Below are 17,190 nucleotides of genomic sequence, written 5' to 3' on the forward strand. Positions count from 1 at the left end.
GCAAACGTTCATAGGAGCATTATTCATAATAGCAAATGTCCAGGATAGGCAAATCGGAAGAGACAGAAAGTAGATTAGTCGTGTAGGGCTGGAGGAGGACGCCGTGGATGCAGAGGTTAGGGATGCCTGCTAACAGGTGCAAAGTTTCTTTCTGGGATAATGAAAAGATTCTAAATTTGATTGTGGTGAAAGATGTACAATTGTGAATATACTAAAAGCTATCAAGTTATATACTTTATAAGGGTGAATTGCATGGTATGTGAATTGTATCTCAAAAAAGCAGTTTAGGGTTTCCCAGGTGGCGCAGTTGTTGAGAGTCCGCCTGCCGATGCAGGGGACACGGGTTTGTGCCCCGGTCCGGGAAGATCCCACGTGCCGCGGAGCGGTTGGGCCCGTGAGCCATGGCCGCTGAGCCTGCGCGTCCGGAGCCTGTGCTCCGCAACGGGAGAGGCCATGACAGTGGGAGGCCTGCGTACTGAAAAAAAAAAAAAAAAAAAAAAAAAAAGTTAAAAAAAAAAAGAATATAGGCCCTGTATCAAATTTCTTGGGTTTGAATTCAAGCTTCAGCACTTACCAGCTCTGTGACCTTGGGCAAGTCACACTTAGCCCCTCCCAGCATCACTTACCTTGTCTGCAGAGTGGTAATAATGACACTAACTTTGGAAGGTGGTTCTGAGCATTCTTGGCACGTGGTAAGGACTCACTAAATGCTAACTGTTTTTATCTCTCATGCTAATGATTGGTGTATCTGTGTACTTGAATTAAGATTTGAGACAGTATTTACATATGTATGCAAAATAATGTAGGAAAAGGGCCACAATTCTGGGGACCATAAAGCTCCATTCTGTATTGGGAAACTCTCAAAGACTTCCCATTCTGGCAGTGCCTATCTCGGACTGATGTCTTAGTATGATACTGATATACTGGGAACTTGAGTAACTGTTGCTGGTGATAGTTCCAATGTGGACTGAAAATAAGACGTAATAGCTGACACAGATATTAAAGTGTCATCACCAATACACGTAGCCTTGGACCTTTCCATGAAAACAACATGTAAAAAAGACCACAGTAAGTTACTACCCAAAAGGCCAGGAAGGGGAAAGGGGCTGGCAGAATTCTGGACAGGCCAACTCTTCTAATATATTATTCCCTGGGCAGCCAAAAATACCCTTTTGTAGACAGGAGTCCACAAGCAGAGACATCCTTGCTTAAGAAACTATTCAAAGGTTTCTTGTCTGAGGTGGGGAAGGGAAGCATTCCAGATGTGCTCATGAAACTATCTGAATAATAAACACCTAAAATGTCAGGGCCTAACAAGTAAACAGCTCTGTGCCCAGGGCTGTCAGGGCCTAAAATAAGGTTAATGTCTTCTGCCTCTCTTCCCATGGTTACCTCCTCTGGGGATCTGTGCTTGTGGGTTAATCAAGGCCCCAGGGCCCCCCACACAGTAGGTAGTCAATAGAAACTTCTTGCAAATGAGTCACTGAATGAACCAACTAGTAAGTCAGTGGATGAATGTCTGCTTGCTGGTTATAGATGCTTTGTCCTTTCAGCAAAGGACAGAGTGATTTTCAGTGACTTGGGCATAGAAGTCAGGGGGAGAGTGAGAAAACCAGCCTTGTAAAATGTCATTGGAAGATCTTGTGAACTTAAATATAAATGCTTGAATCCAGTGATTTTTTTAATAGATTGTGGAATATGCTGTGTTATTGGGTGTGATTAAATTAAGGTCTATTTGCTTAAATTTGCTGACATACATTTTCTGTGCACATTTCAATCTTCCTCCCTCCCTTTGCTCTGTTTCTACTTCTTAGGAATGTGCACATTACTTCCTCGAGGTCAAAGACAAAGATATCAAGCATGCCTTGGCTGGGCTTTTCGTTGAAATTCTTGTCCCAGTTGCTGCTGTGAGTTACATTTTCATTTTTAAGAACTTCGTCAAATTGGATTAGAGAAGGAACAATTTCATTAATATAATATAAACATGCATCTCTATTTCAGGCTGTTAAAAATGAAGTAAATGTTCCCTGCCTCAGAAACTTTGTTGAAAGCCTATATGATACCACGCTGGAACTTTCTTCTCGAAAGAAGCATTCCTTGGTTAGTAAACTCTGAGAAAATTCAAAAGACAAAACTGCAGAGACTAAAATTCCTAGGCTGAAATCTATTTGAGAGTCATAAGGGTTCCACAGATGGGAGAATTACCTACAGCTTCCTCAAAGAGAGGTAGCATTTCAAATTTTGGAGCTTCCACCTATTACTGACCATGACTGAATCAAGGTAACATAAGGGGATTGGACCATGTCACCTCAAGGACCCTTCTAGTCCTAAAGATTCTGCTGTTTATTTTCAAGATGGGTTTAACTTATTTTTATTTTAATTTCTGAGTATTTTTTCAATCTGAAGACTAAAGTTTATAACAACAGTTTCTTTTCTCAATCCCCAGGAAGCTTCACTGGCTAATTCCCATCCTGATATTCAGAATCAAAATGGAACCAGGCAGGAAAGGGAGTTGGGACACAGATAGTTGGCCATTGGAAAGATTCTGTGAAGGCTGAGAAAACAGTTTCGGGGAATGCTTTTGTACTGAAGAGCAGCATAGAAAAGTCTTTTAAATTCCCACAACTTTTTTCCTCCATGGTAAATAAAGCTCTGGTTTATGAATCAGCAGGTGGTAGACCAGCTGTAATTGTGATAGTATGGAGGAAGCGGGTTGCTTAGGGAGCTGGTTTCTAGCCTTGTTTATGCTAATCTTTAAAGTATGAACATTACCACCATTATTTGAGCAAATAGTTGCTTTGCTGGCAGTGGTGACAGATTTGCTCATTTGTCTACATTCTGTGGTCGTTGTGACTGCTTGTATTTTTGTTTTTAAATTACTGGCTGGAATTAGAGTTGCACTCAATGGCAGTAATAGTTCAAAGTCAGTTTAAAACTAAGTTAACAACAACAAAAAAATAAGTGTATGGATTGTTAAGCACTGAGTCTCATTGTGGCAATAGATTTTTGCTAATTCAAGTTAATGGATGAGCGAGTTATATTTTTGTTTTAATCTTCACTAGCCCTAATTTTGGGGAGCGCCATAATCTGGTTCAGCAAAATGGTGGTGGGTTCTGCATGTATATTGTTTGGGTGGCTGCCCACAAGCTTTTCTGTCTTCTCCAGTTGCTGCGGGAAACCTGCCCAGTTAGGCAGGAAAAGCACAGTGGCACCTCTGTTTAATCACTCGTAAGCAGATTCCTTCTGCGGTTAAATTTGTCTGGGTGGAGTTTACCAATGCAGTAACATTTCTTTTAGGAATCTTCCTTAATTACAGGAGGATTGCATGCAAGAGAAAACATATACACCTACCTCTATCTAAGACAGGGACAAACTGGTAGATGTTTATGAGCACAAAAGCCAGTAACATTTTCAAAATCAGTGTGCCTTCCTGCTTTTTTTCCTGAGGCTTGAGAGGGATCTACGATAGTTTGTTTTTAAAATGTATGAGTGAAGACTAAATCAGTGAATCAGATTTCCACTTATGATCCATGAAACTCACTCTCTACCCTCTACATAACTCTAGAGCATTCCATCCCCATCGTCCTCAGAAAGCATTCGCAAAATATCCATGTCTGCACCACACTTGTTGCGCCTGGGTGTGTTACAAAGTGGGTGGTGGTTCCAGAGAGCGTGTGTCACCTGGTTGGTTGAAATAGACATCACCCTGTGACCTCATCTTCTCTCTCCTCAGGCTTTGTACCCGCTGGTGACCTGTCTGCTCTGCGTCAGCCAGAAGCAGCTATTCCTGAACAGGTGGCACGTTTTCCTCAACAACTGCTTATCCAACCTCAAAGTTAGTATTTGTCGGCTCAGAAAAGTCTTCTATAAAAATATGTATGAGTCCTACCCGGTTTGTGTGTTTGAGAGTGACTCCTGATGTCTGCAGGGGAAATGATCCTGTACTATTTTGGAATAATGAAAAAAATAATAAGAGTTTTCCTTATTAAATATAGTCAGTTTTAGAAGGCGACTGGGGTTAAGAGAAATCATGTCAAATTGGGGGGGAAAGTCTTTTCTTTTAAAATTTTTTTAAAATTTTAATTTTCTTATTGAAGTATAGTCAATTTACAATGTTGTAAAATCTCGCCTAAGAAGGATCACTTTAGAAGCTTTTTTTTTTTTTTTTTTAATATTTATTTGGCTGTACCGGGTCTTAGTTGCAGCACGTGGGATCTAGTTCCCTGATCAGGGAGTGAACCTGGGCCCCCTGCATTGGGAGTGTGGAGTCTGAGCCACTGGACTACCAGGGAGGTCCCTAGGAAGGATTATTTTAAAGGTAGAATTAAATACCCCTCTATATGCATCTATGGTCACACTTTTTCTAAATGATTAAAAAAAGGGAGGCCACACTTCACTGGCAGAAGCTCACCTAAACCTCCTCCAGCCTTTCTCTAACCTCCTCCAGGCTAGGGAAATATTTGGGGGGGGGTGGGAAACATTCCATTCTGTGGGAGGATTGACCTAGTAGCAGAGAACACTTATTTCCTGTCCCTGTTATTTGTGACTGTTTGAAGATGTTCTGTTAAAGCCACGTGCCAGTCAGTCCGAAGCATTCACTGAACAACAGCTGTTCAGATGCTGGGTGACATGAGAACCAATTCAGGGTGCCTGAAACCGAGGAACCTACAGTTAAAACAACTGTAATGGTTAGCTTTAAAATAGGCTTTATAACTTTTAATGTTGTGAACATATTTTAAGTTTTAGTGACCTATTGATAAAAGACAACTAAATGAACACTGTTTCTAATATGTGCAAATAGCACGTATCTTTCACAGTTGTGTCCAAAGATGTTGAATTCATTTTACCAGGTTAATACTTGCTTCTTTAGAATTTTTGAAATGCACTTAGTTGTAAAGTGCTGTATGTTTTTATACATATTGCCTGGTCTTTTTTGTTCTAAGACCCTTTAATTTGGTGAAATGGTCAAGATTAATTATATTATTTTGTCACTTATCATATAATGACACAATAGTCTGCATTGGGGCTGTTTTAAGCACCAGCTATGTACTGGCTCTAAAAGCTGATTGTGAAATCCAAGATTAGAATCGTTTATTTTCTTCAAATTGGCAGGGAAATATAATAGCAGTGGATATAGAATTAGCTTTTAAGAATTCTGGAAAACACAGTGTTTTTCAGGGTATCAGCTATTATATAATGGCCACCTTCAGATGTTTGATTCAGGGATTTATCCATCTGTCAAACGCCTCCAACATGTAACCCAATGTCATTTTTTTGTTATATTGGTCCATTTTTAAGTTATTCCGCTATTCCATTTAAATATTTTTTTCTTCTACATTTTACACAAAGAGGAAAAGCTCATTTTGTTCAAAATGAAACAAAAAGAGAAATGATTAAGAATGTTCATTCTTCTGTATATATTATGCTAAATGTGTTTGTGATGAATTTTAGTTAGAACCAAAATAGTGTTTTGCCTGACAATTTACTGTTGTGGCCAAAAATACCAAAATTCTTGGTGTCTGGAGTTGCTTTTGAAATACAGCAGCATAATCTTACTTTGCACTTAATTGCTTTAAAGTTAGAATGTTGTTTGAAGGTCTGGTCGAAGCCCACCAGAAAGACTTAATAACAGGGTTACACACAGCCCTAGAGAGAAGGGCTGCACGCTCATGGTGTTTCCCTGTGCAAACATTTCAAGCATCAGGATTTCTCAAAGGGAAAGGCAATAGGATCAGAAGGAGTAGAGGTGCTAGGGAAGGTGCCGGGAATTGGAAAGATAGGGATGTTAGTTCTATAAAAATTAGATCTAGGGTCCCTGTTCTCAAGGAACTTGGCATTTCATTGGGGGATATGTAATGAAGTTTCAAAATGCATGATGCAGACAAGGAGGGATGTAAAAGTTGGGAGTAGGGAGTTACCTGTGCCATTTCTGGAGGTCTGGTAATCCATGAAGCATGAAAGAGGTAGTTATTAGGCAACGGAAAGGCAATGATATTTCACTTTATGGGTAATAAATTATTGGAATTCACCTCCTCAAGGGTAAAAGATACAGAAAGATCCTTGATGAATTGCAATCAGAATAAAATTGTATCACACGTATTTAGAACTAAACGTGATGAGTTACAATCGAAATAAAATTGTATCGCACATATTTAGAACTAAACCCAGTAGGGATTAAATGGGACCATTTAAAAAATTACAGAAAACCTTCCAAACCTCCTCAAGTGTCCTTGACAGGGAAGAAATACCTGAGGAAAAACTAACATGGCTTTAGGAGTACACTTTGTCTTGAATGGCTTCAGTATTCTGTGGGATTTAGAGCCAAACATATCATTTCAGAAAGGACCACCAATCCAGCTCTTTCCTCTGGTCACCATCCCTTTTTCCCTGCATCCCCTCCCCTACTTGTCTCCCCATCCCCTATATGTACTCAAGTATAATGAACCCAGTGTTTGAACCTTACGTGTTGAACTTGGTAGCCACCTTTGATATGTTCTGCAGGGGAGAGCCATCAAGGTGGCAGCGTGACATACAGCAGAATAGAAATGTGTGTGAGTGTGAAAAATCTGCTTTCAAAGTAAACAAGCTCTCGGATTCAATGCTCATTTAACGTCAGTGCCCTGGTTTATCCTCAGCGTCAGTCTGTCAGAAGCAGGCTGCTTTGGTAACACAAACGTGAAGTCTTTATTTACACTTGTTAACTCGGTCAACCACGTATTAGCGATAGACCCTTGTAAAGTGGTGAGAAGTTTACAACACCTTCTCACCACGACCTTGACATCTTTCAGGACCCCCTGGTAAGTAGTGACCAATACTTTTTTCTTCTATGTATTTTATGTCAGAATCTGAACATATTGAGCTATTTTAAAATGATACATTCCCTTCACATCTGCCGTAATATATCTCATTCTGAAAAAGGGAAATATGTTTTGAAAAACTGACTTAATAGTACTTTTTTTTGTCATGAATCCCCATTTATTAATAGTTCTTTTAAAATGTCATAATTATTATGTTCATAATAACTATGTACACGTTTCTTATCCTCGAAAATGGATAATATAATTGGGAGAATCTTTAAATTTCCTTTTCCTTAAAATAATGAATATAATATACCAGTGAGGTCTTGATCACAGAAACAAACAAAAAAGGAAACCCCAGAAGTTAAGAAATCTATTTACTGTATAACTAATAACAACAATAGGTCTCATTAATTGGAGATCTGTTAGGAGCCAGGCCAGCAGTAGGGCCTTTACATACATGTCATGGATTATCATGACAATGTCACAGGCCGCATTGACCTCCTCCTGTGCTTTCATGATATTAGTTACGTTTTTCTAAAAATTTTGCTCAGATGGCAATATTGAAGGTATATCATCTGAAGGTTAGACATTAGTCGGCTTAGCTTCATAGTACTAGAAACCAAAGTACAGAATTAAAAAGGATTCTTCTTTTGTCTCAGTCACTATTTGCACTGGGACTTGAATGCATTCGCTTAGTCAATTGGTCAACAATTCTTCACTAGAACTGTACCAGGCACTGTTCCAGGTGCTGGGAATAAGTGATGAATGAGATAGTAACACGCTGGTCTCTTAGGCCTTGTAATTTAGTGGAGGAAACAGACAGGAAACAAGTAAACAAGTAGATGAGGAAAAAAACTTCAGATAGTGATAACTGCTGTGAAGAAAATCAAATAGGATATTATGATAAAGAATTACGGATTCAGAAGGGGCAGGGAAAAGGAGGGGACAAGGAAGGTCTTTTGCTTTCCACTAAGAGTCTCAGAGTTTCGTTGCCGTAAATTTGTTTGATGAAACTTGTGTTTGGCACTTAGTATATCTTTGTGTGTAATAATCACTATGAAGTCAAAAGAGTGCTTTTTCTTAACTTTTCACATAAAAGTAAGGATATTAATGATATCTCTATTTTATGAGGGGAAGGATTGAGTAATATATTAAGGATTCCACAGTCATTGCCTGAATCCATTAAAATGTATGGTACCATTTAAAACAACTACTGTCCTCTTTGCAAATATCAAATGTAAGTGATGCAGTATTAGCTATTTAAATATTAATTTTCAAGAAATAGTTATACTGCTTTAATATTAACTTTATTTCTATAAACGAGAAAATCTCTTATCTATGTTTCAGATCTGTCAGGCACATTTCAAAGTGGAATTTATAAATTCTAATAGCGCACACAACTTGAGTCCAAAAATTAGTGATCAGATGACAGGTGTGTTACTTTCTGTGAATGCCTTATTTATTCAGCCAATGAATAGAAAAATAATCTCTGTAAATTTTTGGTACAGAAATTTTAGAGGTTATCCTAAACTACAGCACATATGTTGTTTAGATAATACAGTCATCAAAAAGATTGAATTATGATCAGAGTAAATTGATTCAGGTATCAAAAGGAAATGCCAAAAGGAAGGAAGGTGTTGACTGTGATATGTGCAAGGAAATATGAGAAAGAAATAGGTTTACTTCAGTTGCTTTAGTTGCAATGCAGGAGAAATCTAGAAGAGTTTTGAGGATAACAAGATCAAAAGACTAAAATTATTTATTGATCTGTAATCAGTGGATCTTTATCTCTGTGTGCGTAAGGATCTCTAAGGAAGCCTGTTACAAATGCAACTTGTTGAAACCTACCTCCGGAGATTCTGGTTTAGAATGTCTGGGTGCAGCCGATGAATTTGCATATTCATAAGCAGCCTGGGTGACTGGGTGCAAGTGGTCAGCTGATGGGTCGTGGGAAACATGGGTCTGTCCAATGACCCTGTCACTAGCCAAGTTATCAGTGAATTCAGTGCTCCCTACTTGTTACTGTTAACACTGAATTGCTTTAACTAAGTCAAAAGCACAATTTAAAGAAGGTGGGCGTGGTGTTGGGCAGGTTGACATGTCACATGAAGTCTGTCTGTGACCAGCACTGAGATGAGATGCAGGAGACCAGGGAATGATCCACTCTGAAGCCTACTAGATTCTTGAACACTTTTATCATTGTAACCTCAGAGCTAGTATAGATAAGTTGTTGGTTAATTAATTAATTGAGAAGTGTATTCCAGTGGAAGAATAGAATAGTCTTTCCATCTTGGAGTGGAGACTTTTGACACAGAAGTCGGTGGTTTGAGACGTAGGTTAAAAGTGTCAAAATCCTGAAACTATATATCAAGACCTTGTTATGTTAGCTGCTGTTGACATACAAAGACAATGAGGAAAAAGTCCTGTTTTCAAGTAGAGTACAGTCTAGTAGATGCCAGCAGCATATTTGACCAGCCTCCATATAATACTTCCACTTAAGTGGGAAGATTCATGTTTGGAAGACACCGGGGCCAGATTGCTTAGGTTCAGATGCTGGCTCCGCCACTTATTAGCCCCTCTGGGCCTTGATTTCCTCATCTGTGAAAGGATACAATAACAGTATCCACTTTATGATTCTGAGAATTAAAAAGAGTTAATATGTGTACAATTTTGATAACAACACCTGGTGTAGTAAGCATCCTGTAATATACACATTCCAGTTTCTGAGAAAACAGTCCTTACTGGACCAGAAGTCAGTTCCTATCCCACCTGTTCTTTACTGGCTTGAAGACTTGAGCCAGTGATTTGGCTTCTGTCAATGACAGAATCACCCAATTGATGTCACGGTCTATGAAAGTACTTTTGAAATATCAGAATGCTGTAAAAGTGTAAGATGTTTAGTAATATCGTGTCCATTAGCTTCAGCTACGTACTAAGGGTTGCCTTTTCTACAGTTTCTATATAAAGACATTTCACGTTGTTCAGCTACTACTCACAGTTTGCTTTTTAAAAAAAAAATTGATATTTACTGATAACCTGCTGTACGGCAGTCACTGAGGGCACAGAGATGAACAGTCCAAAATTCCTGGAGCTCACAGTCTGGTAGGAAACATATCAATACAAGTAAAGGCATAGAACAGCATTCTAGAAGTCAGAGAACAGGAACACTTGGTAATCTCTCTGGGATGGAGGAAGGAGTGGAGGGGCAGGGGAACGTAACACAGGAGTGACACCTAATGAATCTCGCTGGGGAGTAGGAATTTTCCAAGTAAAACAAGGGTAGGGGGAGGCATTCCAGGCATTCGATGAATTGCAGAAGGGATGTTATGGCACAGAGCACAGTGGGGGTGGAGGCGGAGGGTGGTGATGGGAGAGCCAGGTCACCAAAGGCCCCTCATGCACCACATCATGGAATTTGGACGTCGTCCAGGAGGTGATTAGAAGCCACTTAAGTGCTTTAAATGCAGGGAAGTAAACAATCATGTTTGCAGTTTAAGAATATCATACGATAATGCCGAGAATGGAAGAGAAACAAGGGAAACCATTTTAGGAGAGAATTGCAGTGATCAGTGATATCATCTTGAAATGCTACAAAGCAATTACCGGTACAGGATCCACGGTTAAAACAAAATAAAAACTTAAGTCAGCCACTTTGCTCTTCAGTCTCTGTGGGAGCACAAATAGACGATCTCAAACATATTCTTAAGAGTAAAAGCACGTCAGTCATAACAGCATGCCCCCAAAAGATAATTGTGGGTAGGAGGACAGGGAAAAAGTGTAAAAGAAGTTAAACAGCTGACAGTAATCGGAATCATTTAAACTAGAGATCTTAGTTAAGCTCCTAAATGAAAGTTAGATGCTACTTGCCCTACCTGGCCATGATTCACAGTGCGAGATAAGGCACAAGAGAGAATTTTGAATGACACACTATGCAAATATGAATATAAAATAATAGATACACCAATAAAGGGAAATTCACAAAGGAGGAGACATTCCCACTAGAAACGAAGCTCCCTGAAGTCAGAGACTAATGTCCTTTGTTTGCTACTGAATCTGCACCTTGTACGTAATAATAGTTACTATGGGCAGGAACAGTGCTAACTTCCCTCTATGTGCTAACTCTTAAGTTCTCTTAACACTCCTAGGAGGGAGAGAGGATTAGTATCTGCGTTTCATAGTCAGGGAAAATCAGGCCCAGAGAGATTACAGAGGTTCCCTGAGGTTGGCCACACAGCTAATAAATTACAGAGCAAGGATGGGTTTAAACCCAGGCAGTGTGTGTCTAGAGTCTGCTTTTAACCACTGTGTTAACATCATAGACATTTGCTGATCTGGAGTGATTAGAGGATAGATAATTACAATTCCTGAAATTTTTAAATGATGGAATATTTTAAACGCAACTTTACTATTTCAGTAGTTTATTAAAATTCCTTTACGTAACCAAGACATTCAACAAGTTATAAGGTGTATCACTTGTTTTACTAACAGACAAAAAAAATCTTTTATGTATAAATGTGTGCTTCTAAAAAGTTGGGGCTTTTTTGTTGCCTGGAGCTAGAAAAGTAGTTATAAAGTTTATTTGGAAGAATAAATATACAGGAATATCTGGGAAAGCCCTAAAAATAGAAAGAAAAGAAAAAGAGCAGTGGATGGTGGAAGGTAGGCCATACCAGATAGTAAAACACATCATAAAGCCTCAAAAATTAAAATGATGTGTTTTATCATTTTCTTTATTTACTTATTTAGATTAATAGAAGAAAAAAATCCGGAATGAGACCAAAATGCATATAGAAATTTAGAATTTCATAATAATTTCATGCCAAGAAGTTATTTTAAAACTATTTAGGCATAAGAAATCTTCTAAATCTAAAAAACTACCCCCTACAGTCTTTTCCGTAGAATTTATTTATGTGACTCATCTTTATTCAGCAAGTAGCTTAAAGGTAAACTTGTCCTAGATTATGTCTAAACCGTTAAGAATTCTTAACAAATCAGGACCCGAATTATCTACACTTAGAATAGAACAGCAGAAACGGTTGTGACGAGATTAATGAATGAGTAGGGAAGAGAAGTAATGTAAAAGCAAAAGACCTATAGGAACGTTGAGTGACGTTTGAAGACTGTTTAGCAAACATGTATTGATCCCCTGTGGAGTGGCAGGAATTCTAATAGATGTTGGGTAAATAATGCCCCTCACTTTCAGAGAACCCACCTTCATGTGGGAACTGATGTCTATGCAAGACCACAAGTAAAGAGCTGAAAGGCTATGTTACATACTTGTATGAGGGTCGGGACACTCAGGAGGGAATAATTCGTTTTAATGGATGGGATTCAGGATATTGGGGAGGAACAGAGAAAGCCTGCACGGAGTTGGGAACATTCAAGTAAGCTGTGAAAGAGTGGGGTTCACCTGGTAGAAAAGAAAGACACAGGGGAGGGTAGGAAACCCACTCCTGATGCAGACATGGAATGAACGTGGCCTCACTAGAGTTTGGGGAGCTTGTGGGAGAAAAACAGAACGGGTGGCATCCTTCACTGGTAGGTTAGAGCCAGATACTGTCTGGTCAGGTATGCCGTGCAAGAAATGTTCCCTTGATCCCATAGGCATCAGGAAAACCACCCAGTCTCTGATTTTTAAATAGAAAGGATTATAATCAGTGGAAGACAGGACAGCAGTGAGGGAATCAATTTAGGGAGACTGTTTAGGAGGTTACTGCAGCATCCCAGGAGAAGGTGCTGGAAGCCTGAACTGTAACAGAGGAAGTGGGAATGGAGAAGATGCCAAATTCAAAACATACTTTGTACATAAAACCTATAAAATCAGTTGAAAGGATGGAGTGAGAGTCAGAAGGGGAAGAATGAAGGTGATGTCCATCCAGTGATGAAATCCATTCCCCCCACCTGGCCTGTTTGTTAGACCCTGGAAGCTGGCAGCTGTGCTCTGGCTGCCTCCCTGCCCCTGCTTCATGCCCCACGCTGCAGACTTCTCACATGGTCTCCTTGCGCTTCGTGGCTTCCTGTCACCATCATGAGAACCCTGGTCCCGTTATTTAGCATGGCACGTAGGGTTCTTCTCAAGCCTCCTCAGCCACGGCTCCTTCGCCTGGCCCTGTGTCCTGGCAGAAAAACCATCCCCAGTTTCTGAAACATGACTCCTTCACCTGCTCTCTTAGCTTCTTGGTGCTGTTGCCTCTCTGTAAAGTGCTCTTCACTCCCCATCATCTTGTTCTCTAGTGTCAAGCATAGTACCTGGCCCAGTGTAGCCACTCGAATGTTTGCTTAATGAACAAATGAGTGAATGGATTTAAGTTCGTCTGAGTTTTCGTCTGCCCCTGGAAACCTTTCCTGACCCCAGTCCTTGTGTTTGCCATAGGTTGCCCTTCTTTCCATCCTCTAGCTCCCGTCCCCGCCAGTTTTTCTCTGTGTCTTTGAGTTGACTGTTTATTATTTGTCTCCCAACTGCCACCCCTTCCCCATCGTCTGTGAGCATCTTAGGGAAAAAGGATAAACTTTTATCTCTATATCCCAGTGCTTATTATATATTATTAGTCTCAATAGATGTTGGAGGGCAAAGAGATGGGAGGTGAAGGTGGGTGGTGTTTACAAGGGCATAATCAACAGTAGGACGGATTGATTCTCCTCTTGGCGCCAGGGGATGTGGTTCCCTAGGACCTGGAGGAAGAAAGCAATCGCCAGTATTCACCTTAGAAAGGAGAGAAAGACATGACTTCCCCCCGAACTGCTCAGTCCTGCCCTCTTGGCTATTTGGATCCATTCTCAGAGATTATTTACCCAATGGGCACCAGGAGGCAAATACCCCATAAGTCCCAGGTGGTGCAGTGTACCTCATAGGCACCCTACCACCCACCTGTGGTCCTCCATTACCAGGCATTCAGAAAAGAATAACCTCTGTACAGTACCATTTAATCTGCAATCTTTTATCTTGGTTTCTGTTGTAGAATAAAGACCCCAAGATGGCTCGAGTTGCACTGGAATCTCTGTACAGATTACTTTGGGTTTACATGATTCGAATTAAATGTGAAAGCAACACAGCCACTCAGAGGTAAGGAGCTGGCTTGGGTTAATGGTAACCCCATCACTGAGTTAACTGTAACCACATCACTCAGCCAGTGAAAAGGGTGTTTTGTGTCATTGCCAACTATGCTAACCAAACTAGAAGCTGTTCAAAGCTGACAGTCTGTAAAAGCTCTAAGTCCTCTGGACCTTTTCAGGCTTTCCTTACACGTTGGCTCAACAGCCATTACAGAAACTCCAGCCTCTACCAGGATTGCCAAGTTCTGTGTCAGGACTACATTCACCACTTTAACAAAGGAAGTGGCTATAATTTTCCAGCTGCCCTTAGTTTTCCAGAAAACCTTTTCAGAGAGTAATTATGCTAATGGAAAAGAGATGAAGTGGTTTGTTTTCTTTCTCTGAGTTCTCTCTGATACTTAGATAAGATGAAGCACCTGCCATTTTCCCTTAATGTACAGGAGCTCAGCCAATCTTGCTTGTTTTCTCTTTTTCTCCCTTATCTTTCAGCCGTCTTATAACCATCATCACAACACTTTTCCCCAAAGGGTCCCGTGGTGTGGTGCCGAGGGACATGCCTCTGAACATCTTTGTGAAAATCATCCAGTTCATTGCCCAGGTAATGGAGATGCTTCTGGCAGTGAGAGTCTTCTAATTGCCTCTAAGTAGCCACCTCCTTCTTATGAAGTACTAACAGATGTAGAGTCTAAAATAATCTCACGTGTGAAGACTTTTCAGGATGGTTTTGCAAGTGTTTTCACACATAGCTTTTTTTTTGCTTTTGCTTCAAAACAAATTGTGACATGGTGTGCCAAGTGTCTTCAGCACTTGACCAATGAAAGAACTGAGAGGCAGGGTTTAAGTGACTGATCTGAGGTCATAGAGCCTATTCGTAAGAGGGTCTCTTGACTCCTAGGCCCTGTTTGTTCCTGCTTCTCTGCTCTAGATTCTTCAAGTCAGGAGGAAATTGAGTATGTTTGGAGGAAATAAGAAGACGATAATTTAGTGAACTTGGAGGAGTAAATAAATCCTGATGCTCTTTCACCCTGTGAAAAAGAAGAACGTAACAGGAATATTAGCTTTTATCAGGCACTCATTCTTTGCCAAGAACTGTTCTAAGCACTTCACACATACTATTTTACTTAAGAACTGGGTCCAATGATATTAAACATTTAGTGTTTACTATTTAGACCCAAGACTTTTAAAAGTTGTTGTTGTTGTTTTTCTTTACGGTACACGGGCCTCTCACTGCTGTGGCCTCTCCCGTTGCGGAGCACAGGCTCCGGACGCGCAGGCTCAGCGGCCACGGCTCACGGGCCCAGCCGCTCTGCGGCATGTGGGATCCTCCCGGACCGGGGCACGAACCCGTGTCCGCGGCATCAATCGGCAGGCGGACTCTCAACCACTGCGCCACCAGGGAAGCCCTAGTTTTTAAAACACTTTGTGTGTAAATGGTTTTTATCCTAACTTTGGCTTTCTTGTGATTTATAGAGAAGCATGAAAAGCTGGTTATTCCAGTCCAGCCTCTGCCGTGAGCCAGCTCCATACCCTGAAGAAGTCATAGAACATCTTTATTCTCAGTGTCTTTATCTATAAAATGTGGATGAAAGTGCTTACCCAGTATCCCTCAGAACGTTGTGTGGATAAAGGGAAATAATAGGCATGAAAGTACTGTTGAAGTGTAACTGATATTGCTATAAAGACATAAGGTTCAATGGCTACTTCACAGACCATTTAATATATAATATCTCTCTGTGTTTTTAGTGCAAGGAAGTGTCTCTGTAGTATTTGTACGTAGGGAAGGGACAGTACTTGCTCTGCAGGTGGATGAACTAACAGAACTTTTCTACATGTAGTTATCATGTGGCTGAGAACGTGCTTTGATGATTCTGGAATATATTGTATAAAATCAACGTGACATATCTTAGCAGTCACTGTCTCAAATTATTAGAATCTGGCGTAAACGTCCTCATTTAAGTGACCTTAATAGTTCTCGGATTGTTGTTGATTATTCATTTCACTTGCAGGATTGTCTGTTGTAATGTGAGCCAAGGGGTAGGAAATGTTAGAGAAGAGAAGAAAATGGTCATTTTGCAGTGGTATTTTTAAAAATATGTTTTGAACTGAGTTTCAAGAAGGTGTCAGCTTTGGCAGGACAAGCAGAAAGAGTTTGCACTGTGTAGAAGCTCAGATACTCAGAGTGTTTTGGTTTTCATTTTTTGGTTTTTAGTTGTTAGTCATTCTGTGCTTTAGGGCCTAATTACCTATATCATATAAAGCATCTCTACATGCCACATGGAAACAGAAGCAGCTTCACCGAAGGTTCGGACGGACGTGGTTTTCCTTCACGGATTCTCTGTGATGCATCAAACTAAGCGATACCCCTCTTCTTTCAGAAGCCACCTGTTCGGTGCATATGACAAAAACAGACATTTTCATGTTGAATTAAAATAATGCTTTGTTTTGATTTCCCTTTTTCACTGTAGGAACGTTTAGATTTTGCAATGAAAGAAATCATTTTTGATTTTCTTTGTGTGGGAAAACCAGCAAAAGCTTTCAGTCTCAATCCAGAGGTAAGAATGACCCTTTTGCGTTTATCGACAGAAACCTACCTTTGCTTTGCAACCTTGGGGGATGGGGTGAAGGCCGTCTTCTCCAAAAAAGTCTTCTGTTTGTTTCTGTCCATGTTATTTGACTAAAATAGTAGAGAAGATTTTTGGGTGGATAGACTTAGAATGATGAAAAGTTGACGTCTTACCACATTCTGTTCTTGTAGAAGGAGTAAACCTTGCCCCGAAAGGTAATCTGTCTCTGTATGTCTGGTTGTTTGTTATAGAAAAGCCAGTACTTGTAACTATTTTGATGCAGATAAGCAAGTTGAAGAGTACTGAAAGTGATGAAACAGAGAAGAATAAATAGATGCAATGATAAAACACTAAAATCTAGTGAAATTAAATAAGTAATGTATACATCTCTGATTCTGTGACAGCATCACAGTTCAAGGGCCAGGCAGGTCATGGGAATGAGTGTATAATGGGTATGATGTACCTCATGGCGGGGGCGGCTTAGGCAAATGAAAAGCACGTTCAATTTTAAACTTCGGAAAAGACTGTTGGTGGGAATTCCCACCAACAAAGTGCAGAGTCCTAACCACTAGCTGTAAGACATTGACCTCTCTGAACTTCAGCTTTTTTTGCTAGTATTAGGGACAGACTACTTTTCTAGATCACCTCACAGAATCATCGTGATATTACAAATTCATAAGCAAAAAAAGAAAGAAATTGCACACCAGAAAAAAATGTTTAAACGTTGTTCCTGTCATCACTATGATATTGTCTGGCTCCTTCATTCTGTCAGT

The 17,190-nt window shown here is 40.1% G+C and overlaps 1 protein-coding gene across 2 annotated transcripts in view; it reads left to right on the plus strand.

The window, feature by feature from the left end:
- Window positions 1-17,190, plus strand: part of FRY (FRY microtubule binding protein) — a 251,865-nt gene that overhangs the window by 96,680 nt on the left and 137,995 nt on the right. For both annotated transcript variants that reach the window (XM_065896299.1, XM_065896300.1), the window contains exons 9-14: window positions 1,815-1,907; window positions 2,002-2,100; window positions 3,734-3,835; window positions 13,760-13,863; window positions 14,343-14,451; window positions 16,319-16,405. In XM_065896299.1, the coding sequence (XP_065752371.1) occupies window positions 1,815-1,907; window positions 2,002-2,100; window positions 3,734-3,835; window positions 13,760-13,863; window positions 14,343-14,451; window positions 16,319-16,405 (594 nt within the window). The remainder of the gene's footprint in view (window positions 1-1,814; window positions 1,908-2,001; window positions 2,101-3,733; window positions 3,836-13,759; window positions 13,864-14,342; window positions 14,452-16,318; window positions 16,406-17,190) is intronic.

The sequence above is a fragment of the Phocoena phocoena genome, chromosome 18, assembly GCF_963924675.1.
Source record: "Phocoena phocoena chromosome 18, mPhoPho1.1, whole genome shotgun sequence".
Lineage (NCBI taxonomy): Eukaryota > Metazoa > Chordata > Mammalia > Artiodactyla > Phocoenidae > Phocoena > Phocoena phocoena.